Source organism: Pristiophorus japonicus, chromosome 6 (assembly GCF_044704955.1).
Source record: "Pristiophorus japonicus isolate sPriJap1 chromosome 6, sPriJap1.hap1, whole genome shotgun sequence".
Lineage (NCBI taxonomy): Eukaryota > Metazoa > Chordata > Chondrichthyes > Pristiophoridae > Pristiophorus > Pristiophorus japonicus.
This window is the reverse complement of record NC_091982.1, coordinates 16,669,031-16,695,145: the sequence shown is the minus strand read 5'-3', so window position 1 is coordinate 16,695,145 and position 26,115 is coordinate 16,669,031. Positions and strand designations below refer to the sequence as shown.

General features: G+C 45.2%; 1 protein-coding gene across 1 annotated transcript in view; it reads left to right on the top strand.

The window, feature by feature from the left end:
- The window catches only part of yipf6 (Yip1 domain family, member 6), a 45,055-nt gene that overhangs the window by 13,723 nt on the left and 5,217 nt on the right, over nt 1-26,115 (top strand). The window contains exons 2-6 of the mRNA XM_070882635.1: nt 6,367-6,495; nt 12,551-12,629; nt 14,180-14,222; nt 16,019-16,144; nt 18,522-18,697. Coding sequence (XP_070738736.1) covers nt 6,367-6,495; nt 12,551-12,629; nt 14,180-14,222; nt 16,019-16,144; nt 18,522-18,697 — 553 coding nt within the window. The remainder of the gene's footprint in view (nt 1-6,366; nt 6,496-12,550; nt 12,630-14,179; nt 14,223-16,018; nt 16,145-18,521; nt 18,698-26,115) is intronic.

Below are 26,115 nucleotides of genomic sequence, written 5' to 3'. Positions count from 1 at the left end.
GGCCTGTTTCTGTGCCGTATATACTAAGTAATATTGACTGTATATTTGCATGTCTTTATCTCCCAGATAGCCTTTGATGAACTAAGGTCTTTAATCCATTGTGAGGGGTATACTATGTCATTTTTGAGCCTTAAAGGAACGTATGTTTGTTGTAAATTATGTACAGGTACAGCGTCGAGAATCCGGAAGCCTCGGGAACGAGGCTGCTCCGGATTCTGTCTATTTCTGGACTCCGGAACTTCTTTATGACATCCTGAATCTGGAAACAACCGAGCCCAGGTTCGCGTATTTCTGGACTTCGGAACGTCTTTCCGACGTCCCGAGTCCGGAAACCCCTGGGCCAAGGTAAGCAGGTAGGGGAGGGGATGGGAGTCATGTGATGGGGCGTCAAACGGCGGGAGGGTGGGGTCGAGTGTTGTGGTGGGGGGGGGGGGAGCGAGCGGCGGTGGAGAAGGGGAGGGTCGAGCAGCGGGGGAGGGGGCCGAGCGGCAGTGGCGGGGAGGGGGTTTGGGGGCGACGGTGGGAGTGGGTCGAGGGTTGAGTGGTGGCGGGGGGACAAGGTCTGGCCCAAGGCGGGGGGGAGGGGGGGGTGGGGGCGAGGACTTGCACAGGGTGGGGCGGTGAGGTCAAGGGGGGGGGGGCGTGGTCCAGCCCAAAGTGGGGGGGGGCTGCAGCGAGGTCCGACCCGAGGTGGGGGGGGGGGGGTGGAGGGGAGCTCTGGCCCGAGGTGATGGGGGGGGGGGGGCGAAGTCTGGCCCAAGGCAGGGGGAGGCGGTGGGGGCAAGGACTTGCCCAGGGTGTGAGGAGAGGGGCGGTGAGGTCAAGGGGGGGGGGGGGGGCGTGGTCCAGCCCAAAGTGGGGGGGGGGGGAGGAGCGAGGTCCGGCCCGAGGTGGGGGGGGGGGGGGGGAGGTCTGGCCTGAGGTGGGGGGTGGGGGGGGGGGGGGGCGAGGTTTGGCCCGAGGGGGGGGGGGGGGGTGGGGGAGCGATGCAAGGTCTGGCCTGAGGCAGGGGCGAGGTTGGTGGCGGCGGCCCAAGGAGGGGACGGGGGGGGCCAGATCCCGGAACATTTTCTGGATTCCGGACGACCCCGCCACGGATCGTCCCAGTGTCTGGATTCAGGAACAGTACAAATTCCGGAACTCCGGATTCTCGACGCTGTACCTGTATTAATTCTTTAAATGCTAGCCATTGCTTGTCTACCATCATACCTTTTAATGTAGTTTCCCAATCTACCTTAGACAACTTGCCTCTCATACCTACGTAGTTTTCTTTGTTTGGAATTAAGACCCTAGTTTTGGGTTTAACTAAATCACTTTCAAACTCAATATAAAATTCTATAATATTATGATCACTCTTCCCTAAAGTCCCCTTTACTACAAAGTTATTAATGAACCCTTTTTTATTGCACACTGCTCGATCTAAAATAGCCTGTTTCCCAGTTGATTCCTCAACATACTGATCTAGAAAACCATCTTGTTTACATTCCATGAATTCGTCCTCCACACTATTACTGCATATTTGGTTTGCCCAGCCTATATGTAGATTAAAGTCCCCCATGATTACTGGTATTACCTTTGTTACATGCACCTCTAATTTCCTGATTTATACTAAGCCCGACATCACCACTACTGTTTGGGACCTATAAACAACTCCCACCAATGTTTTCTGCCCCTTGCTGTTTCTTAGCTCCATCCAAATTGATTCCAAGTCTTGATTTTCTGAGCTAAGATCCTCTCTCCTGTCTTTATCCCATCCTTTATTATCAGGCTACCCCTCCTTTTGTATTTTGCCTATCTCTTCTAAAAGTTAAGTATCCTGGAATATTTAGTTCCCAACCGTGGTCATTTTGCAACCACGTCTCCATAAGGGATATTAGATCAAACCTAATAATTTCTATCTGCGCTATTAATTCATCTATTTTGTTGTGAATGCTTCGCGCATTCAGATATTGTGCCTTTAGCTTTGACTTTTTTCTATTTTTCCCTGATGCCACCTTAGTTAGTAATGCTTATTACCTTTGTTACTATCTCTGTCCCTTCCTGACCCACTCTGCTTATTTTTACCCAAAACTTTGCTCTTCTCTCGAGCCTTGACATTTCTCTTGCTGCTTTTAAATTTACTCGTTCCTGAATCCTCCCACCCCACCTTCATTTGTTTAAAGCCCTGTCTACTGCCATAGTTATTCGATTCGCTAGGACACTGGTTCCAACCAGGTTGAGGTGGAACCCGTCTCCATGGAACAGCTCCCTCTTTCCCCAGTACTGGTGCCAGTGACCAATTAAGCAAAACCCCTGCCTCCTACACCATTCTTTGAGATAAGGTGGTTAAGAAGGCATAGGGAATACTTGCCTTTATTAGCTGAGGCATAGAATACAAGAGCAGGGAGGTAATGCTTGAAGTGTATAAAACACTAGTTAGGCCACAGCTAGAGTACAGCGTGCAGTTTTGGTCACCACATTACAGAGGTGATGTGATTGCACTGGAGAAGTTAGAGGTGATTTATGAGGTTGTTGCCTGGACTGGAGAATTTTAGCTGTGAGGAAAGATTGGATAGCCTGGGTTTGTTTCCTTTGAAACAGAGGAGGCTGAGACGAGACCTAATTGAGGTGTCTAAAATTATGAGGGGTTAGATAGATTGGATAGGAAGGTCCTAATTCCATTAGCAGAGGGGTCAACAACTAGGAGGCATAGATTTAAAGTATTTGGTAGGAGGTTTAGAGGGGATTTGAGGGGAAGCTTTTTCACCCAGAGGGTGGTGGGGTTCCACAACTCGCTGCCTGAAAGGGTGGTAGAGGCAGAAACCCTCACCACATTTAAAAAGTACTTGGATGTGCACGTGAAGTGCTGTAACCTACAAGGCTACGGACCAAGAGCTGAAAAGTGGGATTAGGCTGGGTAGCTCATTGTCAGTTGGCGTGGACACAATGGGCCGAATGGCCTCCTTCCGTGCTGTAAATTTGTATGATTCTAAGCCTGAATCTCGTCCAGGTCTTCCTGCATGCTGGCATGGACTGCTCCATTATCTGAGGAGGTGCGAATGGCACTGAACACTGTGCACTCATCAGCGAACATCCCCACTTCTGACCTTATGATGGAGGCAAGGTGATTGATGACGCAGCTGAAGATGGTTGGGCCGAGGACACTGCCCTGAGGAACTCCTGCAGTGATGCCCTGGAGCTATGATGATTGACCTCCAACCACCACAACCATCTTTCTTTGTGCTAGGTATGACTCCAGTCAGTGGGGAGTTTTCCCCCTGATTCCCATTGACTTCAGTTTTACTAGGGCTCCTTGATGCCACACTCGGTGAAATGCTGCCTTGATGTCAAGAGCAGTCACTCTCGCCTCACCTCTGGAATTCAGATTTGTACCAAGTATAATGAGGTCTGGAGCCAAGTGGCCCTGGCGGAACGCAAACTGGGCATCGGTGAGCAGGTTATTGGTGAGTAAGTGCCACTTGATAGCACAGTCGATGACACCTTCCATCACTTTGCTGATGATTGAGAGTAGACTGATGTGGCGGTAATTGCCAGATTGGATTTGTCCTGCTTTTTGTAGACAGGACATACCTGAGCAGTTTTCCACATTGTCAGGTAAATGCCAATGTTGTAGCTGTAGTTCTGGAGCACGTCTTCAGCACGACAGCCGGGATGTTGTTGGGGCGCATAGCCTTTGCTGTATCCAGTATGCTCAGCCTTTTCTTGATATCACGTGGAGTGAATCGAATTCACTGAAGTTTGGCTTCTGTGATGGTGGGGACCTCAGGAGGAGGCCGATATAGATCATCTACTCGGCACTCCTGGCTGAAAATGGTTGCAAAAACTTCAGCCTTGTGCTGGGCTCTGCCATCATGGAAGATGGGGATATTCCTGGAGCCTCCTCCTCCCATTGGTTATTTAATGGTCTAACACCATTCACGACTGGATGTGGCAGGGCTGCAGACTTTTGATCTGATCCATTGATTATGGAATCGCTTAGCCCTGTCTATAGCATGCTGCTTCTGCTTTTTAGCATGCATGTTGTCCTGTGTTGCAGCTTCCCCAGGTTGGCAACTCATTTTTAGGTATGCGTGGTGCTGCTCCTGGCATGTTCTTCTGCACTCATTGAACCAGGGTTGGTCTCCTGGCATGATGGTAATGGTAGAGTGAGGGATTTACTGGGCCATGAGGCTACAGGTTGTGGTGGAATACAATTCTGCTGCTGCTGATGGCCCACAGCGCCTCATGGATGCCCAGTTTTGAGCTGCTAGATATGTTCTGAATCTATCCCATTTAGCTTGGTGGTAGTGCCACACAACATGATGGAGAGTGTCCTCAGTATAAAGACGGGAGCTCGTCTCCACAAGGACTGAGAGATGGTCACTGTTACCAATGCTGTCATGGACAGGTGCATCAGCGACAGGTAGATTGGTGAGGACGAGGTCAAGTAATTTTTTTCCCTTGTGTTGGTTCGCTCACCCCCCTGCCACAGGCCCAGTCTGGCAGCTATGTCCTTCAGAACTCGGTCAGTACTGGTGTACCGAACTACTCTTGGTGATGCACATTTAAGTCCTCCACCCAGAGTACATTCTGTGCCCTTGCTACTCTCGGTGCTTCTTCCAAGTGGTGTTCAACATGGAGGAGTACTGATTCATCAGCTGAGGGAGGGTGGTAGGTGGTAATCAGCAGGAGCTTTCTTTGTCCATGCTTGACCTGAAGCCATGAGGCATCATGGGGTCCAGAGTCAATGTTGAGGACTCCCAAGGCCACTCCCTCCCCACTGTATACTACTGTGCAGCTACCCTTGATGGGGGTCTCCTCTCGGTGGGACAAGACATACCCAGGGATGATGATGGAGGAGTCTGGGACATTGGCTGAAAGATATGATTCTGTGAGTATGACTGTCAGGCTGTTGCTTGACTAATCTGTGGGACAGCTCTCCCAATTTTGGCACAAGTCCCCAGGGTAACCAGTGGATGTGGTGTATTTGGACTTCCAGAAGGCAATTGACAAGGTGCCACATAAAAGGCTACTGCACAAGATAAAAGTTCACGGGATTGGGGATAATATATTAGCATGGATAGAGGATTGGCTAACTAATAGAAAACAGAGAGTCGGGATAAATGGTTCATTTTCTGGTTGGCAACCAGTAACTAGTGGGGTGCCGCAGGGATCAGTGCTGGGACCCCAACTATTTACAATCTATAATGACTTGGAAGAAGGGACTGAGTGTAACGTAGCCAAGTTTGCTGACGATACAAAGATGGGAGGAAAAGCAATGTGTGAGGAGGACACAAAAAATCTGCAAAAGGACATAGACAGGCTAAGTGAGTGGGCAAAAATTCGGCAGATGGAGTATAATGTTGGAAAGTATGAGGCAGAAAAAAATCAAAGAGCAAGTTATTATTTAAATGTTGAAAGATTGCAAAGTCCTGCAGTACAGCGGGACCTGGGGGAACTTGTGCATGAAACACAAAAGGATAGTATGCAGGTACAGCAAATGATCAGGAAGGCCAATGGAATCTTGGCCTTTATTGCAAAGGAGATGGAGTATAAAAGCAGGGAAGTCTTGCTTCAGCTGTACAGGGTATTGGTGAGGCCACACCTGGAATACTGCGTGCAGTCTTGGTTTCCATATTTAAAAAGGATATACTTTTTTTGGAGGCAGTTCAGAGAAGGTTCAGTAAATTGATTCCGGAGATGGAGGGGGTTGACATATGAGGAACGGTTGAATAGGTTGGGCCTCTACTTATTGGAATTCAGAAGAATGAGAGATGATCTTATCGAAACGTATAAGATTATGAGGGGGCTTGACAAGGTGGATGCAGAGAGGATGTTTCCACTGATGAGGGAGACTAGAACTAGAGGGCATGATCTTAGAATAAGGGGCCACCCATTTAAAACTGAGATGAGAAATTTCTTCTGAGGATTGTAAATCTGTGGAATTTGCTGCCTCACCATTCGGTTTTATTATTCTTATTGTTTCTTGTAGCAGTTTTATGTCAGGGAAACCCTTCTTGGGGCCCTGCTCTTCAACTTCTGAAACAAGCATTTTCCGAAGGAAAAGAAAACTCATTGCAAATTACATTTTTAAATCTAACCATAGTAAGTAAGTCAACAAATACTGAAAAGTACAAAAAATGTCGAATGCTGAAGCCTCAACTTGTGCTATGTGGCAAGTTTCTAGACCAGATAGATCAAGGAGTGAAAATTGGGTTGTGTGTTTCTTGGATTCGTTGTTCAGAGAGGTATTGCCTGAGGACGGAGAGCAGATAACTTGATGTCTCCTAGGCTGGCATGGGGATTGGTTGCAAAGGTAAAGGGAAAAACTCAGGTGGATGGGAAATAAATAATATACAGATGATCTAATCCTTCTTGGCATTGTAGTTTTCAGATTTGGCTGATGTGTCTATATCAAATGATGTCCCTGTGGAGGGACAAATCACAGTTCCAGTCAGTTCCCAGTCACAAGAGGATGACTACTCCACACTGGATGAACCAGTCAAGGAAACAATTGTAAGTATTGTTTAACATCCACCAATCTATCCTTTTCTGAAGAGAGTAACTCATGCTTAGGGTACTGCTTCACTCAGTGCCAAGTGCTCTCTGGTATCTTATCCAAGCGATTAGGTGTGAGCTGGCTATATACCTATGGAGAACATCAAAACTTACCCAACATCCACACACGCACACTTTCCAGCAGGGGTCACTAGGAAGCAGTTAGACACAGGAAGGCTGGGCGATTGTGTTTTTTTGTCCAGTCTTAACCCAGGAATGATAAGGCAGTTGTAGAGTTGCAATTGCTATCCCCACTGAAATTAACCAATCAGTATATCATCATAGGCAGTCCCTCGAAGGAGGATGACTTGCTTCCACACCAAAAAAGGATGCGTTCACAGGTGTTTCAATGAAGGACCTAACATTCCAGGTCCCGAACTGCATTCTGAAGGGTGGAAGATGCCTGTGCATGGATTTTTTTAACGTGTGTTGGCTGTTGCACACCAGCCACCCCACGGGCTTGACAGAGCTAGATCTTGGTCCAGTGGCAAGGGTTATCCAAGACGACTAGAGACCTGCTCTGCTGCACGGACCTAGTGCGCACACATATCTCAGTGTGGGCTGGCCCATGCTGCCCCTCAGTGTAGACCAACAATTTAAACTATGGTGGGACTGACATATCAAGAAAGACTGGATCAACTGGGCTTGTATCCACTGAAGTTCAGAAGAATGAGAGGGGATCTCATAGAAATGTTTAAAATTCTGACGGGTTTAGACAGGTTAGATGCAGGAAAAATGTTCCCAATGTTGGGGAAGTCCAGAACCAGGGGTCACAGTCTAAGGATAAGGGATAAGCCATTTAGGACCGAGATGAGGAGAAACTTCTTCACCCAGAGAGTGGTGAACCTGTGGAATTCTCTACCACAGAAAGTAGTTGAGGCCAATTCACTAAATATATTCAAAAAGGAGTTAGATGAAGTCCTTACTACTAGGGGAATCAAGGGGTATGGCAGGAAAGCAGGAATGGGGTACTGAAGTTGCATGTTCAGCCATGAACTCATTGAATGGCGGTGCAGGCTCGAACGGCCGAATGGCCTACTCCTGCACCTATTTTCTATGCTTCTATGCTTCCAAGTCGGCATTGCTCAATTCCATATTGATTTTGTTTGCTGAGTAATTGAGGGAAGTTTGCTGCACAAGTTTTATCATCTACAGTGCAGCTCTCACCTTGTATGACTTAAAAGATCTGTCTATGCTGCTCTATAATTGGCTCTTAGGTGCCCGCAGAGTCGTAGCAGGTGATTTGTCTCTGATTTTCCAGTAAAAAGTTGCCTGCTCTTCTCCCTGTACCACCTCATTGCAGCACAGCTTGAAGTCAGCAAACACTGTCTGTGGATAATAGCAGGTTCTGTCTACCTTGCTCTGCAGTCAAAGCTGGCATCTTCTGAAAGCTGGGCCTTCCAGCTGCCCTTTCATTTCCCAATCTCTATCCCTGCCAAGGGGCCTTTCACAAATAATAACATTTTTTCTAAAATGACTGATCTAAAGTACTAAGGTCCTGACTTTGGTTCTGGAGTTCTTCAGCAGTCTGCAGATAGTGCAGATTTTCCTCTTTTTAAACATTCCTCATTCCTCTCCACTTCGGAAAAACTAGAATAATGAGGTGTGTGATTTTGACAAGTGTAATGTGTGCGGGATGGTGTATTTATGCTGCTTTAGTATTGCTCATGCTTTAACTAATAGTCAACAGGATTTCTCTTTAATAGGATCTCATTTTAATGGCTCAACTATTGGACCGAATGACTAGGTCTCAGCTCATAAACTATTGACACTTGTCAACAATGAAAACTATTGCCCAGCCTCACTGGAATCTACAGATAAGATAGCCATAGTTCTTAAAGGATTAGTAATGTGACTAGTTAGTGTTCAAAAGACTGAACTCCCTAGGCTACAGAAACAGTGAGCTTTCCTATCAGTAGTGTCGGTTAAAGTTCATTTACAATTTGCAGTAGAATGACCCGAAATGTCACAGCAAAAAGGTATAATAGACATTTTTTGAAGGAGGATGGAGCTCTGCTTCCATCACAGAGGCAATTGAAGGGTTCCGATGTGATAACAACAACACACCGCTAGATTACTGTCTAAAACCAGTATAGTCAATTTTCTGACATGGTTGCATTGCTGTTACCATTTATATAATGCTCATCATGAACCTTTTGAGTGCTTTGCAAAGGTGGGCACTGAGCAGGAAGTAAAGAAACCCAGTTATTTTGGTTATGGTGGGGGAGGGTGCAGGCTGGTGGCAGACTGAGTGCATAATCAAAGGTTTTTAGGAGTCTTTAGATGGTAGCAAGCTAAAGTGTTTTAAAAGCGAGTTCCAAAGGGCAGAGGCATAAAGGCTGAAAGATTGGCTTCCAGTTGTGGAGTGAAGTGAAGTGGAGTGGAGAGGGCAAGGGACAAGCAGTAATCTGGAGTGAGAGCATAGGATCTGAGCTGCAATGCATGGTTGGAGATTATCCAAAGACATGGGGTGAGGCTGTTGAGGGACTTGAAATCGAGAGGAGTTGAAGTTGATTTTCTGGGGCACAGGAAGCAAGCAGAGCTGGGCGAGAAGGGGGCGATGGGTATGTGGGAGTGGATTAGATGAAGTCCAAACAGGAGATGGGGAGGTTGCTGAGGGGTGCATCTGAGAAGTCAATCTCCAGTATGTGAAAACGCAAGTATGGATTTGGGAACCAGAAATGGGCAAGCGCTCAATGGTCCAGAGATAGAAGGATAAGGTATAAGTGACTGTTCAGATACAAGATAGAAAGCTTCATTAAGGATTGATCAGAAATGAGGTTGTGTACTACTGGACTCCGCATGTGAACAGCTTGGGAGGTTGATGGAGTCATACTGAAGACACTTGGGTGCTCAAGCCCAAATAGTACAGCTTTCATTTTGCTGCTGTTGAGATATTGGAAGTTAATACTCATTCAAGTCTTGATATAGGAAAGGCAGTTAGATAGTAATAAAATAACTTTGGAGTCAGTGTGGAGAAGTAGAGTTGGTTATTAAACTCGCCGTTTGAGTGAGGTAAACTATAGAACTATACTCCGGTAAGGGGGTCAGACAGCACCTGCAGGAGAGTGGGAGAGAAAATCGAATTGGGAACAATTGCTTGGTGGTTGTTACCTGCCTTTCCATACCTGGGCTATGGGAACTGCAGTTTCAAAGATTTTACTGTTGTAAATTAGCCTGTTAATTTGGCACTGTGTTTTCCCTACATTACAACAGTGACTAATTACTTAATTGGCTGTAAAGCGCTTTGGGACGTCCTGAGGTTGTGAAAAGCACTATATAAATGCAAGTCTTTCTTTAAGGTGGGGTATACTGTTAATAATGAGATCAGTGTGTTAGTGAGAAATTATATTGGCTCAGAAGATCAAGATGTTGAATCAGTTTGGGTGGAGATGAGGAATAATGAGGGGAAAAAGTCGCTGGTGGGCATAGTCTATAGGCCCCCTAAAAGTAGCTACACTGTTGGACGGAGCATAAATCAAGAAATAATGGAGGCTTATAATAAAGGAACGCCAATAATCATTGGCGATTTTAACCTTCATATTGATTGGACAAAGCAAATTGGCCAAAGTAGCCTTGAGGAAAAGTTCATAGAGTGTATCCGGGATAGTTTCCTTGAACAGTATGTTGCGGAACCAACCAGGGAGCAGGCTATCTTAGATCTGGTACTGTGTAATGAGACAGGATTAATAAATGATCTCATAGTAAAGGATCCTCTAGGAATGAGTGACCATAACCTAGTTGAATTTCAAATTCAGTTGGAGGGTGAGAAAGTTGGATCTCAAACCAGTGTCCTAAGCTTAAATAAAGGAGACTACAAAGGTATGAGGGCAGAGTGGCTAAAGTGGACTGGGAAAATAGATTAAAGAATGGGACGGTTGATGAGCAGTGGCAGACATTTAAGGAGATATTTTATAACTCGCAACAAAAATATATCCCAATGAGAAACATAGAAACATAGAAAATAGGTGCAGGAGCAGGCCATTCAGCCCTTCTAGCCTGCACCGCCATTCAATGAGTTCATGGCTGAACATGAAACTTCAGTACCCCCTTCCTGCTTTCTCGCCATAACCCTTGATCCCCCGAGTAGTAAGGACTTCATCTAACTCCCTTTTGAATATATTTAGTGAATTGGCCTCAACTACTTTCTGTGGTAGAGAATTCCACAGGTTCACCACTCTCTGGGTGAAGAAGTTTCTCCTCATCTCGGTCCTAAATGGCTTACCCCTTATCCTCAGACTGTGACCCCTGGTTCTGGACTTCCCCAACATTGGGAACATTCTTCCTGCATCTAACCTGTCTAAACCCGTCAGAATTTTAAACGTTTCTATGAGGTCCCCTCTCATTCTTCTGAACTCCAGTGAATACAAGCCCAGTTGATCCAGTCTTTCTTGATAGGTCAGACTGTAAGAGAAGGGATAATCATCCGTGGCTGAATAAGGAAATAAGGGATGGTATCAAATTGAAAACAAGCGCGTACAATGTGGCCTAGATTAGTGGGAGGACAGAGGATTGAGAAACTTTTAAAAGCTAGCAAAAAACGACTGAAAAATGATAGAAAGGGAAGATAGATTATGAAAGTAAACTAGCACGAAATATAGAAACAGATAGTAAGCGTTTCTGCAGCTACATAAAAAGGAAAAGAGTGGCTAAAGTAAATGTTGGTACCCTAGAGGATGAGACTGGGGAATTAATAATGGAGAACAGGGAAATGGCAGAGATGTTGAACAAATATTTTGTATCGGTCTTCATGGTCGAAGACACTAAAAACATCCTAATAGTGGATAATCGAGGGGCTGTAGGGAGGGAGAAACTTAATACAATCACTATCACTGATGAAGTAGTACTCAATAAAATAATGGGACTAAAGGTGGAAAAGGGGTGGGGAGAGGAGGAGAGGAAGGGGGGGGAGGGGTGGGTTTGGATATTTTGAAAAATATTTTGTCTCTTTACTACTTTTATTTTTGTAGTTTAAGCTTCCATGAATGCTTCTGTTGTATAGTAAATTAACTTTGCGAAGTTTACATATGTCCTGTATCCTATTCACATTCTTTAGTCAAGTCATTAAGTTCTGTTGACCTCCGATGTACCTACTTGCGCTGATTTCTTAACACATCGCAAGGGTTTTCTGTGCGGCCACAAGTGGCCACATACGCTGGCCTAAGTTGGTTTGGAGTAACTATTAGCTGTCCAAAGTGGTCTAAATGGCAAAAACGGGCATAGGTGGCTGGTAATGCCCCCTTTTGAAAAAAAAACTGAACTCAATTTTAAAAATCCTAACTAACTCACTTACACTGGCGCAAATTGAATATGCAAAATAGGGATTTTTAAGATAGGCCAGAAAAATCAAGTTACTCAAAAAAAAAACGGAGGAACTCCTGGGCAATTTTGAGCCCCTTGTCTCAGAATAAGGGGCCACCCATTTAAAACTAAGATGAGGAGAAATTTCTTCTGAGGGTTGTAAAGCTATGGAATTCTCTGCCCCAGAGAGCTGTGGAGGCTGGGTTATTGAATATATTTAAAGTGGAGATACTAATTTTTGAGTGATAAGGGAATAAAGGGTTATGGGCACCGGGCAGGGAAGTGGAGCTGAGTCCATGATCAGATCAGCCATGATCTTATTGAATGGCAGAGCAGGCTCGAGGGGCCAGATGGCCTACTCCTGCTCCTATTTTCTATGTTATGTTTAAGTCTTTAAGAAAATCTCTTGTACAAAAGCTTTAAATAATTTCATTATAAAGTCCGACTCTTCATGATTATAGTAAACACTATTGGACGTGCACTGCAGGTCACTCAGCATTTCAAAGCCAGATTTCTGCCCTCCTTTCTCTTGCTGTGCAATTCTAACATTTCATATTTAGGTTTTAAACTTCAAGATTTGGTGTTTTTTTTAACCCCTTTATATTTAAAGCATTTCTTTCCAAATGCTAACTATGCCTGATCTAAATGTATTAGTTTGATTCCAAGTATTCCTTGCTAACTAAGCACTTTTCATTTGCCTTGTGTTTATCAGATGCGAGATCTGAAGGCTGTTGGGAAGAAGTTTGTTCATGTTATGTACCCTAGAAAGAGCAGCACACTCCTTAGAGACTGTGAGTACAATTGAACATGAATTCAGGAACATAATGGAATAGAAAATACCTTACAGGGAGGTGATCGTTTCCAGCAATTCTGTGGGTAAATGTAATGTTCAGTCACACAGATGAGGTTTGATTGCTAGTCTGAGCTGAGTTCGATGATCTCAGCCAAGATTAGTGGTAGGAGATTGCAGTTGGACTTGGTAACCTTGGGGTGGGGGGAGTAGGGATGGAATCAATAGGGTTCCCCTCTCTAATTGCTTTTCAGTGACCCATGCTGGAAAATGCTTGTATGGATTTCAGTTAAGGACAAGATTGGGCAAGGTACTGGAAGGTGGCCAGAGCCAATAAAATTGTTGCGTTCAGTAGGGGAAGATTAAAATTCTTGAAAAATATCTTATGAAGATGGCTGTGTGGTACAGCTTTTTGCTGTTGGAGATAAAAACACATATTCATCTCTGCAATATCTCGGAATGAGTACCCAATTGTGATATCTTGGAAAAGAGTTGTGAGAATCGGAAACTTTTCTATTGGGGGCGAGGAGAGGAGAGGAGAGGAGAGGAGAGGAGAGGAGAGGAGAGGAGAGGGGAGGAGAGGGGAGGAGGAGGAGGAGGAGGAGGCGGGGGAAGTTAGAGAGGAGAGAGTTTGAGGGAAGTAGTGAAAGTGAGTCAATGCAGACTGTTCTTGCACATTTTAGTCGCTATCTCCAAAGCAGCATTTGTAGAGGCCTGGATGCAATAGTGACTCAGGCTGAAACGTTGGAACTGTGTGAATTTGAGAGAAGTGTCTGAAGAGATTACATTTAGATGGCAGTTTGATAAACACGAGAGAGAAAGACGCTTAGGCTGATGGGGTTAAATTAAGAGGGGTTGGAGGAGACTTAGGTAGAGCATAAACACAGGCATGGACCAGTTGGGCCAAATGGCTTGTTTCTGTGCTTTACATTCCCACATTCCATGTAATTCTATGATTGAAAGTGGTGTACATTGCTATGATGGTGATATGTGCAAAGGTATGTAAAAACTTTATTAATATTTGGAAGGCTAGTTGGTTGGCTACCATTTGCTTCTGTCTGGTCTCACTGGCTGACTGGTGACTACATTGTGTGAGCTAATTGGTGGGAAATGGGCAGCCGGAGAGTGCAGGTGTTTTGGGGGATTGTGGTCTGTCAGCAGACGGACAGCATTCTTTGTATGAAACTCCAGTGCCACAACCAAAAGTTCCAAGCCAGTCAGTCAGGTTAGGCAAGAAGAAACCTATTTTGGAATTGGAGGTGTTTGGTATCAGAAGTGACGTGCATATGGATATGATCAAGTTTGGTTCAAAAGTATTGAGGGAGGCTGGGGTCTCAAACCCTCTCTGTTGTTGAGCTAACTCAGCAGAGTCTGGGGATTGAGTTTGAAACCTTCCCAATTTGTACAGCCCAGTCCAAACCAGGTGATATCTTCACTATCTGAGCTGTTGGAGAGCTGATTTTTGCAGGTTTGTCAGGTTGATTGTACAGAAATTCTATGTCCAGTTTTGAACATGATTACGTGAATAATCCTTCTGTTTGTTCATTACAGGGGATCTATGGGGCCCTCTAGTACTCTGTGTTTTATTAGCAATGTAAGTAATACTCTGGTGTAAGGCTGCAGATGATTTCTTTTAATCTGCTGAGTGGTTAAATTTTTCTTATTCATCGGTGGACATGTAAGGCTTTCAGCAGAGATCATGTTAAATTTTTTTTAAATGGACGCGTTTAGTTGTTTTGTAAAAATGGCCGCCCTTGTCCCTGATTGGTCCCCTTGGAGGATAAGCCACACCCTGAAGTTTCTCTGAAATGTGTTACTGGAGCTGCCCAGCCCAAGTTCTCATTGATTTTTGCAATTTGTAACTCGATCCACTTTGACTTCTAAAAGCCACAGAGGATAGATCTCCCCAGAAACCACCAAGCGCTAGCTGAAGTCCCTTACCCCGGCGCAAATGCTGCCTCCCCAGCTGAAGTCCCCATCCCTAGCCGAAGACCCTTGCCCCAGCGCAAGTGCATGACCCTCCTCACCCCACCTCCACCTCACCCCACCTTAGAGGGGTCATTGTGTGCGGATTGTTAACGGGTTTATTAGGTATGAAGTGAATAGTGACTTCTGGATTGGAAGAAACTCGTTCTCTTTCTCCCCCCCCCCCGCCCCCCCCATTGGCTCCCCTCCAGGCTCTGTCTTCTCCTGCTCCCCCAAGTGCTCTCGTTCCCCCGCACTCCCCCCCCCCCCCCCCCCAGGTGCTTTCTCTCAGTCTCTCCTCTCCCCGGCTCTCGCTCTCTCTCCCTCCCTCTCCCGGTCGCTCAGAGGTTTGTGGAATGTGGTCGGACGGATTGTAGAGCCCGACTTTCGGTTCGGGGTCACACTTCCGGTCCTGGCACTTCCGGTTCGGGCACTTCCGGTCCTGGCACTTCCGGTTCGGGCGGGTGGCATCAGAGGCGGAGTCTTGACACATACACAGAAGAACAGAAAAAGTACAGTTCTTAGTCAATCCCCACAAAAAACTATTGGTCTTTGATACAGAATGATAAATATACACCCGTGATATGTGAGTAAAGTGTATTTTTAAAACTTCTTTGTGCCACCCAATTTCTGTTCTCTCTATTGGCATACAGTTCCATGGGAGCCATTGGGCTACTGGTACCTTACTCGGGTGTGAGCCTCGACATTGACTGTTAGGAGACTATTTTACTGTGGGTGCATCACAGCGCATACCAATTCTATAATTGCACAAAATTTTCTCTCGTGCACTTTTCAGCTGGAACACTGTTGCTGTCTGGAGGCGAATTCTACCTGATAATTCTAACTTCCCGAGTCATGAGAACTGTACCTAATAGTAGTTTACGTATAGCTGCCCTTGCTGAGATCAGTTAACTTCGATACAGATTGAGGGTGGAATTGGTGAGCAGGTCTTCAGTGCTCATTGTCGCACCACATGATACATTTGATCCCGAAGCCCTGGCTCCCTCTGTGGGCCCCCCTCTGCGCTCTTGTTATATTTTTAGCTTGCTTTATATCTTGCACTCTCGCTCTGTGTGTATGTGTCTTACTCTGTGTCTCACTGTTTCTGCCTCGCACATTATGTATTCTCAAACATACTGTATATTTCTCCAGCTCATGCACTCTTTGTGGGAGGTGATTCCCCTTCCCCCTTTCGATTCCAAGGCTGCTGAGCTAGCTGAGCTAACTCAGCTCAAATATTAGACTTTGCCGGTCATGATCAGTCAGTTGTTTACTTGCAAAGCATCTGAGCCTTTGAGGCAGCAGGCTGCCCATGATGGCCTCCTGCATCATTAGCTTTTAGATACGTCTATGTTTTGTAAAAAATATGTTGTAGCTATAGATGCAACTTGAAAGATATATTTATAGCTGTTCTCTTTTTCGCAGGATGTTGCAGGGGAGCTCTGTGGACAGTAAGCATGAAGGAGGCCCACAGTTTGCTGAGGTGTTTGTCATCGTGTGGTTTGGCGCAGTCATCATTACATTGAACTCTAAACTGCTTGGTGGAACGATGTGAGTTTTCTTCCCAGGTTTCTCCCATCCTGTCCTGAAGGTGCTGAATCTTGCTAGGGTACAGTTCCACGGGCCCCAGCAGCTCTCCAGTACCTCACCCAACTAGTTATTCTATGTGAGCCTTGCAGTTCTGTTGCTGTGGGCTGTGACCAACAGAGGCATGTGCCTGCCCAGGGAAGAGTACACATTGAAAGTGGCTGATCTGGTGCGGTAATACAGTTCACACCACTGCATTGGTGCAGGCCTTGAAGGAGTTTGCCCACTGACACCTTTGGCTGTAGTTGGTGTATGGCCCCAGCGACCAGTTTAACAACAACCAAAACAAATTAATTGAGACAGGGATCTGGACCCTCAAGAAAAGATTTCTACTTGCCTCTTCCCACCCACTACAGCCCCATCACTACTGAAATCTTTATCCACAGTTTTGTCACAACTAGATTCTATTACTCCAATGACCTCCTTGCTGATCTCTCATCCTTCACCCTCTGCAACTTATCCAAAAGCCATATCTTGACGAGCCCATCTGCATTATCCCTCTGAATTTTAACCCAACTGCTTGTCTTCAAATCCCTTCACAGCCACACAATTTCTGCACCCTTCTCAAGCCTTGTATTCCAACCTTGGTCTCCTGATTCTGGCACCCCCTGCCTCTTAGTCCCTCCCTTTGCCTGACCATTGGTGGTAGTCTTCAGCTGTCTCAGCTCCACTGTCTGAAATATCATCCCTCAACCTCTCTCCTTCTCGACATCTCTCTCTGCCTATTTTTATCCCCACCCTTGCCCCATAAAGCACAGTGGAATGTTTTTCTGTGTTAAAGGCACGTTGTCTTTTCCTCCCTGTCTCTAACCCAGAGATGCTGATGCCAGTGCCATTGGCTGAGATCAGTTAACTTGTCAGTGTGCTTTTCTGAACCTTTGGCAGCCAGCTGAGCACGTGATTGAAAGTATCCTGGCATCAGGCTTGGAACTCCTCTGATGCTTGATCTGGGTAATCTGAGGAGGACGTATGCTCGTAGAAGGAACTGAAAAGAGGCACCATGTCTCTATTAAAATAAATATAGCTGTCACTTGATGTCATCACATAAAACTTGTGTTAATCAAGCGTGTACGCACAGTCCTGCTTTGCCTTGTACATCATTTCATGGAGTTATTCTGGGATTTTGTGTTAGTTTGGCTCTGAGTCAGTGGGTTGTGGATTTGAACCCCACTGTAGATCTGAGCACATAATCTAGGCTACTTAAGTGCAATACTGAGGGAGTGCTACATTGTCAGAGGTGCTGTCATTTGGATGAGACATTAAACCAAGGTTCTGTCTGTCTGCTTAGATGGACATAAAAGATCAGTGTTACTATAAGAAGAAGCAGGACTTTTCTGTGTCCTGTGCAACATTCCTCCATCAACAAGTATGACTGAAAACAGGTTATCTGGTCACTTCATCTGTTTACTGTTTGTGGGACTTTGCCGTGTGTAAATTGGCTGCTGTATTTGCTTACATAACAATAGTGACTTCACTAAGTAATCCATATCAGTGCAAGTTCTTTTAACTTGATTTGTGCCACTGTAATTATCATTTATATGATGTTCTTGGAACCAGTAGGATACACTGTGTACAGTGCCACAATGTGGCTGAAAGCAGGTACTACATCATGCACCTTCTGTACATCCTGCTCCCCCATTGCCCACCATTGCTGGCGGAGCCTTCAGCTACCTCAGCTCTACTCTCTGGATTTTTCTCCCTAATCTCTTCTGTCCCTCTACTTCTCTCTCCACCTTTAAACCCCTAGCACAAACCATCTTTTCGAACAAGCTGTCAGTCAATCCACTTAACTCTTCCGCCAAGGCGTTATCTTTTGTTGCGGTTTTAAAAAAAATGATCCCCCCCCCCGGTCTCCAGTAAAGTGTCTTGGTGTTTTCTATGTTAAACGCTATATATAAATGTAAGTTATTGGATGGTAATCGGGAGCAGGAACCATGGCTGTTTTATTCCCTCTCCCCATCCTAACTCGGGTTTGGTGATGCAGATTGTAGCATCATTCGTGCTACCCTGGCTGATGTCAGTTAACTTGGCACAGAGTTACCCTGGGGCCTGGTTTGTGTGGCTCAACTCCACACTGGTAAATTAATTTTCCAGTTGAATCATTGGGGGAGCTTCACTATCCTGATGAGATTATTTTGTATTTATGTTATAGCCCTGAATGACAGGATGAAAGACTGAGTAACATCAACAGTGATAAAGTCTACTCCTCTGGCTTAAGCATGGTGCCAGGCAGTGGCTGATGGTGCAGAGAGGGAATAGATAGAGCAGAAATGCAAAGAAGGCACAGAAAAGATTGAGAGCACTGTACTGATAGCTTTATTTATTTCTCTTTACTTCCCAGCTCCTTCTTTCAAAGCTTGTGTGTGCTGGGTTATTGCATATTGCCACTCACTGTAGCTATGATAATCTGCTCACTGATCCGGCTGGCTCCACACTCCAGCACGTCGGAAATCCCGATGGCAGTGGTTATAATTCGCTTTATTATTGTGCTGGCTGCATTTGGCTGGTCAACATTCGGTAAGTCATTGACCGCTTTCTTTAAGTAACTCAGCCCGTGATTAAAACCGTGCAGTAAATGAACAGTCGAACTCGGCACTACTGTAGCTACGCCCTTGCGGGTGCTGCAATGGGTTAGAGGTCTGACAAACTGCATCACAGGGTAATGGGATCAGATGTGATTTCCCTCCCTTTACCCCCTAACGCAGCTTTTCCAGAGTTCCTAGCTGTGTTCATATTGCCATGGAAGAGAGGTGGTGAGTCAAACGAGGAAGAAAACAGTTCTTGACTAAGATGATTGCATTGGAACCAATTTTCTTACCATTAATACTAGACCTTAAACACTGATTTGTAGTCCACAACCTTTGGCACAGACGTTGGAAATTAAAACTGATGAATAAAGTCTTAGTGCCATTCAAGCCCCAGTTTCGTGAGCTGTGTGAGAAGGGAAACAACAATTAGGAAATTCTCTAGGCAAGTTGCCAAAACATTCCAGTAAAGATTAGATTCAAAATATGGAAAGTAAACACTACGTTTTTGACATTATTTGGACTAAAAGTGCAATTTGGGAAGGAAAACATATTAAAACTGTAAGTGTTTCTTCTAAACACTATAAATAAAGACTGAAACACAAGGCCAATTTTACAGGACAAGTTAAAGTTATTTCTGGTTATAAAATGACATTGCAGCAGGGTCCAGACCCCATCATGAAGAATAATTAGCTGGGCTTCCCAGAATCCTATGCTTTCTGGTAGAATGGCAATAAGCTGAGCACCCTGTACCTTCTGATGCTTGATCTGTGCAGTCTAGGGTTGACCAACAGTAAGGCAAGAGAGAAAAGGAAACTCATTTCTATTAAAAGAAATATGGCCATTACATGCTGTCATCTTCATAGAGCTTGTGTTAATATTAAAGCTCATAATTTGCACACAATCCTGCTTTCTCTTGTACCCCCATTTCACTGAATTATTCTAGTACGTGATTTGCTTTGATCACTGTTTATTTTGATGAATCTAATGTTCTTGTAGTACCTGATTTTATGCATTTGATGGCGCTGTGCAGGATATTGTGTTCAGTGCCACCGTGTGGCTGAAGACAGTACTGCAATATTACTTTTTTGATCAACCATGTGTCTGGGCTTGGAAACCCATTGCCATGTTTGAGTTTCCAATTCAAGCTGCTGTGAAATGATACTCACTTGTCGGGTTTCAATTTGTCCTATGTGCACTCTTTCCCCCCCCCCCCCCCACAAATAGGCAAACATCCTGCTTACCCAAGTTGAAAGAACTTAGGTACAGGTTTGGAGAGCCAGTGCGCAGGGGTAGTTCTTTAATTTAACCAGTTAAAGCTGCACAGCTTACCAGTACAAAAACAGTCCCAATCAAACTACAGCAACAACTTGTATTTATATAGATCCTTTTAATGGAGTAAAACATCCCAAGGTGCTTCACAGAAGTGTTATAAGACAAAAAAAGGCACAGCACCATCAAAGTCATATATGGTGTTCTTTCTGATTATGGTGCATTATCTATCCTCGACCTCCCTGCAGCCTTTGACTCACACCGTCCCCCTTTAACACTTTTCCTCTATTGTCCAGCTTAGAACAAAAGAACATAAGAAATAGGAACAGGAGTAGGCCATATGGCCCCTCGCGCCTGCTCCGCCATTCAATAAGATCATGGCTGATCTTATCATGGACTCGGCTCCACTTCCCTGCCCGCTCTCCATAACCCCTTATCCCTTTATCGTTTAAGAAACTGTCTATTTCTGTCTTAAATTTATTCAATGTCCGAGCTTCCACAGCTCTCTGAGGCAGCGAATTCCACAGATTTACAACCCTGTAAGAGAAGAAATTTCTCCTCACCTCTTTTAAATGAGCGGCCCCTTATTCTAAAATTATGCCCTCTATTTCTAGTCCCCCCCATCAGTGGAAATATCCTCTCCGCATCCACCCTGTCAAGCTCCCTCATAATCTTATACGTTTCAATAAGATCACCTCTCATTCTTCTGAGTTCCAATGAGTAAACATAGAAACATAGAAAATAGGTGCAGGAGCAGGCCATTCAGCCCTTCTAGCCTGCACCGCCATTCAATGAGTTCATGGCTGAACATGAAACTTCAGTACCCCCTTCCTGCTTTCTCGCCATAACCCTTGATCCCCCGAGTAGTAAGGACTTCATCTAACTCCCTTTTGAATATATTTAGTGAATTGGCCTCAACTACTTTCTGTGGTAGAGAATTCCACAGGTTCACCACTCTCTGGGTGAAGAAGTTTCTCCTCATCTCGGTCCTAAATGGCTTACCCCTTATCCTCAGACTGTGACCCCTGGTTCTGGACCTCCCCAACATTGGGAACATTCTAGTGGCCCAACCTACTCAACTTTTCCTCATAAGTCAACCCCCTCATCCCCGGAATCAACCTAGTGAACCTTCTCTGAACTGCCTCCAAAGCAAGTATATCCTTTCGTAAATATGGAAACCAAAACTGCACGCAGTATTCCGGGTGTGGCCTCACAAATACCTTATATAGCTGTAGTAAGACTTCCTTGCTTTTATACTCCATCCCCTTTGCAATAAAGGCCAAGATACCATTAGCCTTCCTGATCACTTGCTGTACCTGCATTACTATCCTTTGAGTTTCATGCACAAGTACCCCCAGGTCCCACTGTAGTGCGGCACTTTGCAATCTTTCTCCATGTCATTTTTTCTGCCAAACTGCCTCACACTTTCCAACATTATACTCCATCTGCCAAATTTTTGCCCACTCACTTAGCCTGTCTATGCCCTTTTGCAGATTTTTTTGTGTCCTCACACATTGCTTTTCTTCCCATCTTTGTATCGTCAGCAAACTTGGCCACTTTACACTCAGTCCCGTCTTGCAAGTCGTTAATATAGATTGTAAATAGTTGGGGTCCCAGCACTAATTCCTGCAAAACCCCACTAGTTACTGGTTGCCAACCAGATAATGAACCATTTATCCCGACTCTCTGTTTTCTATTAGTTAGCCAATCCTCTATCCATGCTAATATATTACCCCCAACCCTGTGAACTTTTATCTTGTGCAGTAACCTTTTATGTGGCACCTTGTCAAATGTCTTCTGGAAGTCCAAATATACCACATCCACTGGTTCCCCTTTATCCACCCTGTTCGTTACATCCTCAAAGAACTCCAGCAAATTTGTCAAACATGATTTCCCTTTCATAAATCCATGCTGACTCTGCCTGACCGAATTTTGCTTTTCCAAATGTCCTGCTACTGCTTCTTTAATAATGGACTCCAACATTTTCCCAACCACAGATATTAGGCTAACTGGTCTATAGTTTCCTGCTTTTTTAGTGCCTCCTTTTTTAAATAGGGGCATTACATTTGCACTTTTTCAATCTGCTGGGACCTCCCCAGAATCCAGGTAATTTTGGTAAATTACAACCAATGCATCTACAATCCCTGCCGCTACTTCTCAAGACCCTGGGATGCAAGCCATCAGGTCCAGGGGATTTATCTGCCTTTAGTCCCATTATCTTCCTGAGTACCATCTCCTTAGTGATTGTGTTACATTCCTCCCCCCCGCCCCCCCCCCCCCCCCTCCTATAGCTCCCAGACTGTCCACTGTTGGAATATTGTTAATGTCCTCTACCGTAAAGACTGATGCAAAATATTTGTTCAGAGTTTCTGCCATCTCCATGTTCCCCATTACTAATTCCCCGGTCTCGTCCTCTAAGGGACCAACATTTACTTTAGCCACTCTTTTCCTTTTTATATACCTATAGAAACTCTTGCTATCTGTTTTTATATTTTGCGCTAGTTTACTTTCATAGTCTTATCTTCCCTTTCTTAATCATTTTTTTAGTCGTTCTTTGCTCGCTTTTAAAAGCTTCCCAGTCTTCTGTCCTCCCACTGGTTTTGGCCACTTTGTATGCCCTTGTTTTTAATTGGTTACCATCCTTTATTTCTCTAGTTAGCCACGGATGGCTATCTTTTCTTTTACACCCTTTCCTCCTCGCTGGAATCTATTTTTCTTGAGAGTTGTGAAATATCTCCTTAAATATACACCACTGTTCATCAACCGTCCTACACTTTAATCTATTTTCCCAGTCCACTTTACCCAACTCTGCCCTCATACCTTCATAGCCTCCTTTATTTTAGTTTACCAGCGCTGGTTCGAAATCCAACTTTCTCACCCTCCATCTGAAATTCAATCATGCTATGATCACTCATTCCGAGGGGACCCTTTACTAGGAGATTGTTTATTAATCCTGTCTCATTACACAGGACCAGATCTAAGATAGCCTGGCCCCTGGTTAGTTCCATTACGTACTGCTCAAGGAATCCGTCCCTTACGCACTCGATGAACTCCTCCACAAGGCTGCCCTGACCAATTTGATTTAACAATCAATATGGAGGTTAAAATCACCCATGATTATTGCTGTTCCCTTTTTACAAGCCCCACTATTTCCTGGTTTATGCTCCGACCAACAGAGTTGCTACTGTTACGGGGCCTATAGACTACGCCCACCAGTGACTTTTCCCCCTTATTGTTCCTTATCTCCACCCAAACTGTTTCAACGCCCTTATCATTTGAGCCAATATCGTTTCTTACTATTGCAGTGATTCCATTCTTTATCAATAGAGCTACCCCACCTCTTTTTCCTTTCTGTCTGTCCTTCTGGATTGTCACATACCCCTGAATATTTAATTCTCAGTCCTGGTCACCTTGCAACCACATCTCTAATGGCTATCAGATCATACCCATTTGTCTCAATTTGTGCCGTCAACTCATTTATCTTGTTACAAATGCTACATGCATTTAGACAAAGTGCCCTTAAGTTTGTTTCTTTCCCCTTTTTTCCTGCTTGTTTCCTCTCTCCTTCAAACTCACTTCTTTATTTTTGCTTTCTAATTCCAGCTTTACTCCTCTCCCTACTGAATCTAGTTTCAGGTTCCCATCCCCCTGCCAAGCTAGTTTAAACCCTCCCCAACAGCACTAGCAACCCCCCCTGCGAGGATATTGGTCCCGACTCTGTTGAGGTGCAACCCGTCCAGCTTGTACATCCCACCTCCCCCACAAGTGGTCCCAATGCCTCAGGAAACGAAAGCCCTCCCGCCTGCACCATCTCTCCAGCCACGTATTCATCTCCATCCTCCTATTTCTGTACTCACTAGCTCGTGGCACTGGGAGTAATCCGGAGATTACTAACTTTTGAGATCCTGCTTTTTAATCTCTCTCCGAGCTCCCTAAACTCTGCCTGGAGGACCTCATCCCTCTTCCTACCTATGTCATTGGTACCGATGTGAACCGCGACCTCTGGCTGGTCACCCTCTCCCCACAGAATACCCTGCAGCCGTTCGGTGACATCCTTGACCCTGGCATCAGGGAGGCAACATACCATCCTGGAGTCACGTCTGCAGCCGCAGAACACCTGTCTGCTCCCCTGACTATTGAATCCATTCTTCTTCACCCCCCCCCCCCCCCCCCCCCATGCAGCTGAGCCACCTGTAGTGCAGTGGACTTGGCTCTGGCTGCACTCCCCAGAGCCACCATCGCCCCCACCGGCACTCAGAACAGAGTACCGGTTGGAGATCAAGATGGACTCAGGGGACTCCTGCACTACCTGCCTAGTCCTCCTCTTCTGTCTGGCAGTCACCCACTCCCTCTCTGCCTGCACACTCTTAAGCTGTGGGGTGACCGCCTTGAGAAACGTGCTATCCACGTCGCGCTCAGTCTCGCAGATGCATCGCAGTGACCCCAGCTGCCGCTCAGGCTCCAAAACACGGAGCTCGAGTTGGTGCAGCTGGAGACACCTCCCGCTCACGTGGTCGCCCCGGCTGTGCGAAGCATCCGGGACGTCCCACATGCCACAGGATGTGCAATCCACGGGACTGAGCTGCCCTGCCATCCCTCTAGTTACACTCACCACTATCGAGTAGAACTGAACTCTAAACCTTAGCACAACACGCCCAGCCACTACTCAGCAAACAGCCGATTTAATTAATTGGCTCTCCTTAGATAATAAAGATCACATATATTTACTGGCAGATGCTACTTACAACAATGCCAAAGGTTTCCTATCGAAAGGAAAAAGAAAAGTACTCACCAATCCACCAGCCAATCACTTATCCGCTTGGCTGTGACGTCACACTTCAGTGTTGATTTTTAAAAAAAAAAACTTTTTTTTCCCTGCACCAGCTGGCTCCTCTGACTCTCGGGCCCCTTTCATGGGCCTCTTGATCCTCCCACTCCTGCTCCTGTGGCTCCTCCGACTCGCGGGCCCCTTTTATGGGCCTCTCGATTCTCCTGCTCCTGCTCCAGCTTGATGAGGGACTACCCTCACTTCATTCCTTTTTTACTTATCTGATTATAGTCATAGCATCAGGTTCTATGGACCTGCCCGGTTGATAATCGGATTATCAAGTCTACCACGGAGGGTTGACTAGGCTTCTAGGTTCCGAGCTTCCATTGTCAGGTGTGCCATCATGGAGCCATGTCAACCCCAAAGAGATCTGCTTGCTTCATATATCACCTAAAATATCTCGATCATTTAGGTACTATAGCAGTTAATGCTGCATCTGAGGAGTACCTCATGGTGACTGGTGTGCAAGAATTGCCTGTGTGTTAAAAGAATTCACGCACAGGCATCTTCCACTGTTTAAAATGAGTTCATCAGTCACCTGAGTACACATTTTTAGTGTGGAAGCAAGTCATCCTCGACCCTGAGGGACTGCTTATGATGATGATGATGAAGAGTACCATGATGAAAAAGAAGAAAAAATAAACAATTTTATTTAAAAACAAATTCTTTAGTGGGTAATGACACTGCCCCAAGACCAAAAATATCCCAGAATCAATCTCAATTCTGTCATAAATCAGATGGGTGATTGTAGAGTTACCACAATTGGCTTCAATGACTTGGATTTCGAGAGTAGAGTTAGCCAGGGATGCTAATCCTGATCACTATCCAGCGACTCTGCTGGAAAGTTTGTGTGCACACATATGGTGACGACTGGATCAGACGCTGCTGTGATGTCCTTCCTGGTCCAATAGCCTGCTCACACTCAATGTTTCGGCTTACACGTGAAGTGTGTAAACTTGGTAAGGTATTAGAGGGTTGCTGTGCTTGAGGTGCTCTCTCCCAGCAAGAGTTCCACCACCCATTGGAGGATCAGTAAGGGGAGAAAATCAGACAGAAAATTAGAGGAAAAAGCTGAAATACGGGGATGAAAATTCAAAAATGGATTAAAGGAAGAAAAACATCACCTAGGTTTATACATAAATGTTGGCTGAAAAATCAGAAAGAAAAAAAGACGCATTCATATAGTGCCTTTCACGAGCACCGGACGTCCCAAATTGCTTTATGGCCAATGAAGTACTTTTTAAAGTATAGTCACTGTTGTAATGTAAGAAATGCAGAAGCTAGGTACTTCACTGCCTGGCCAGAGACAG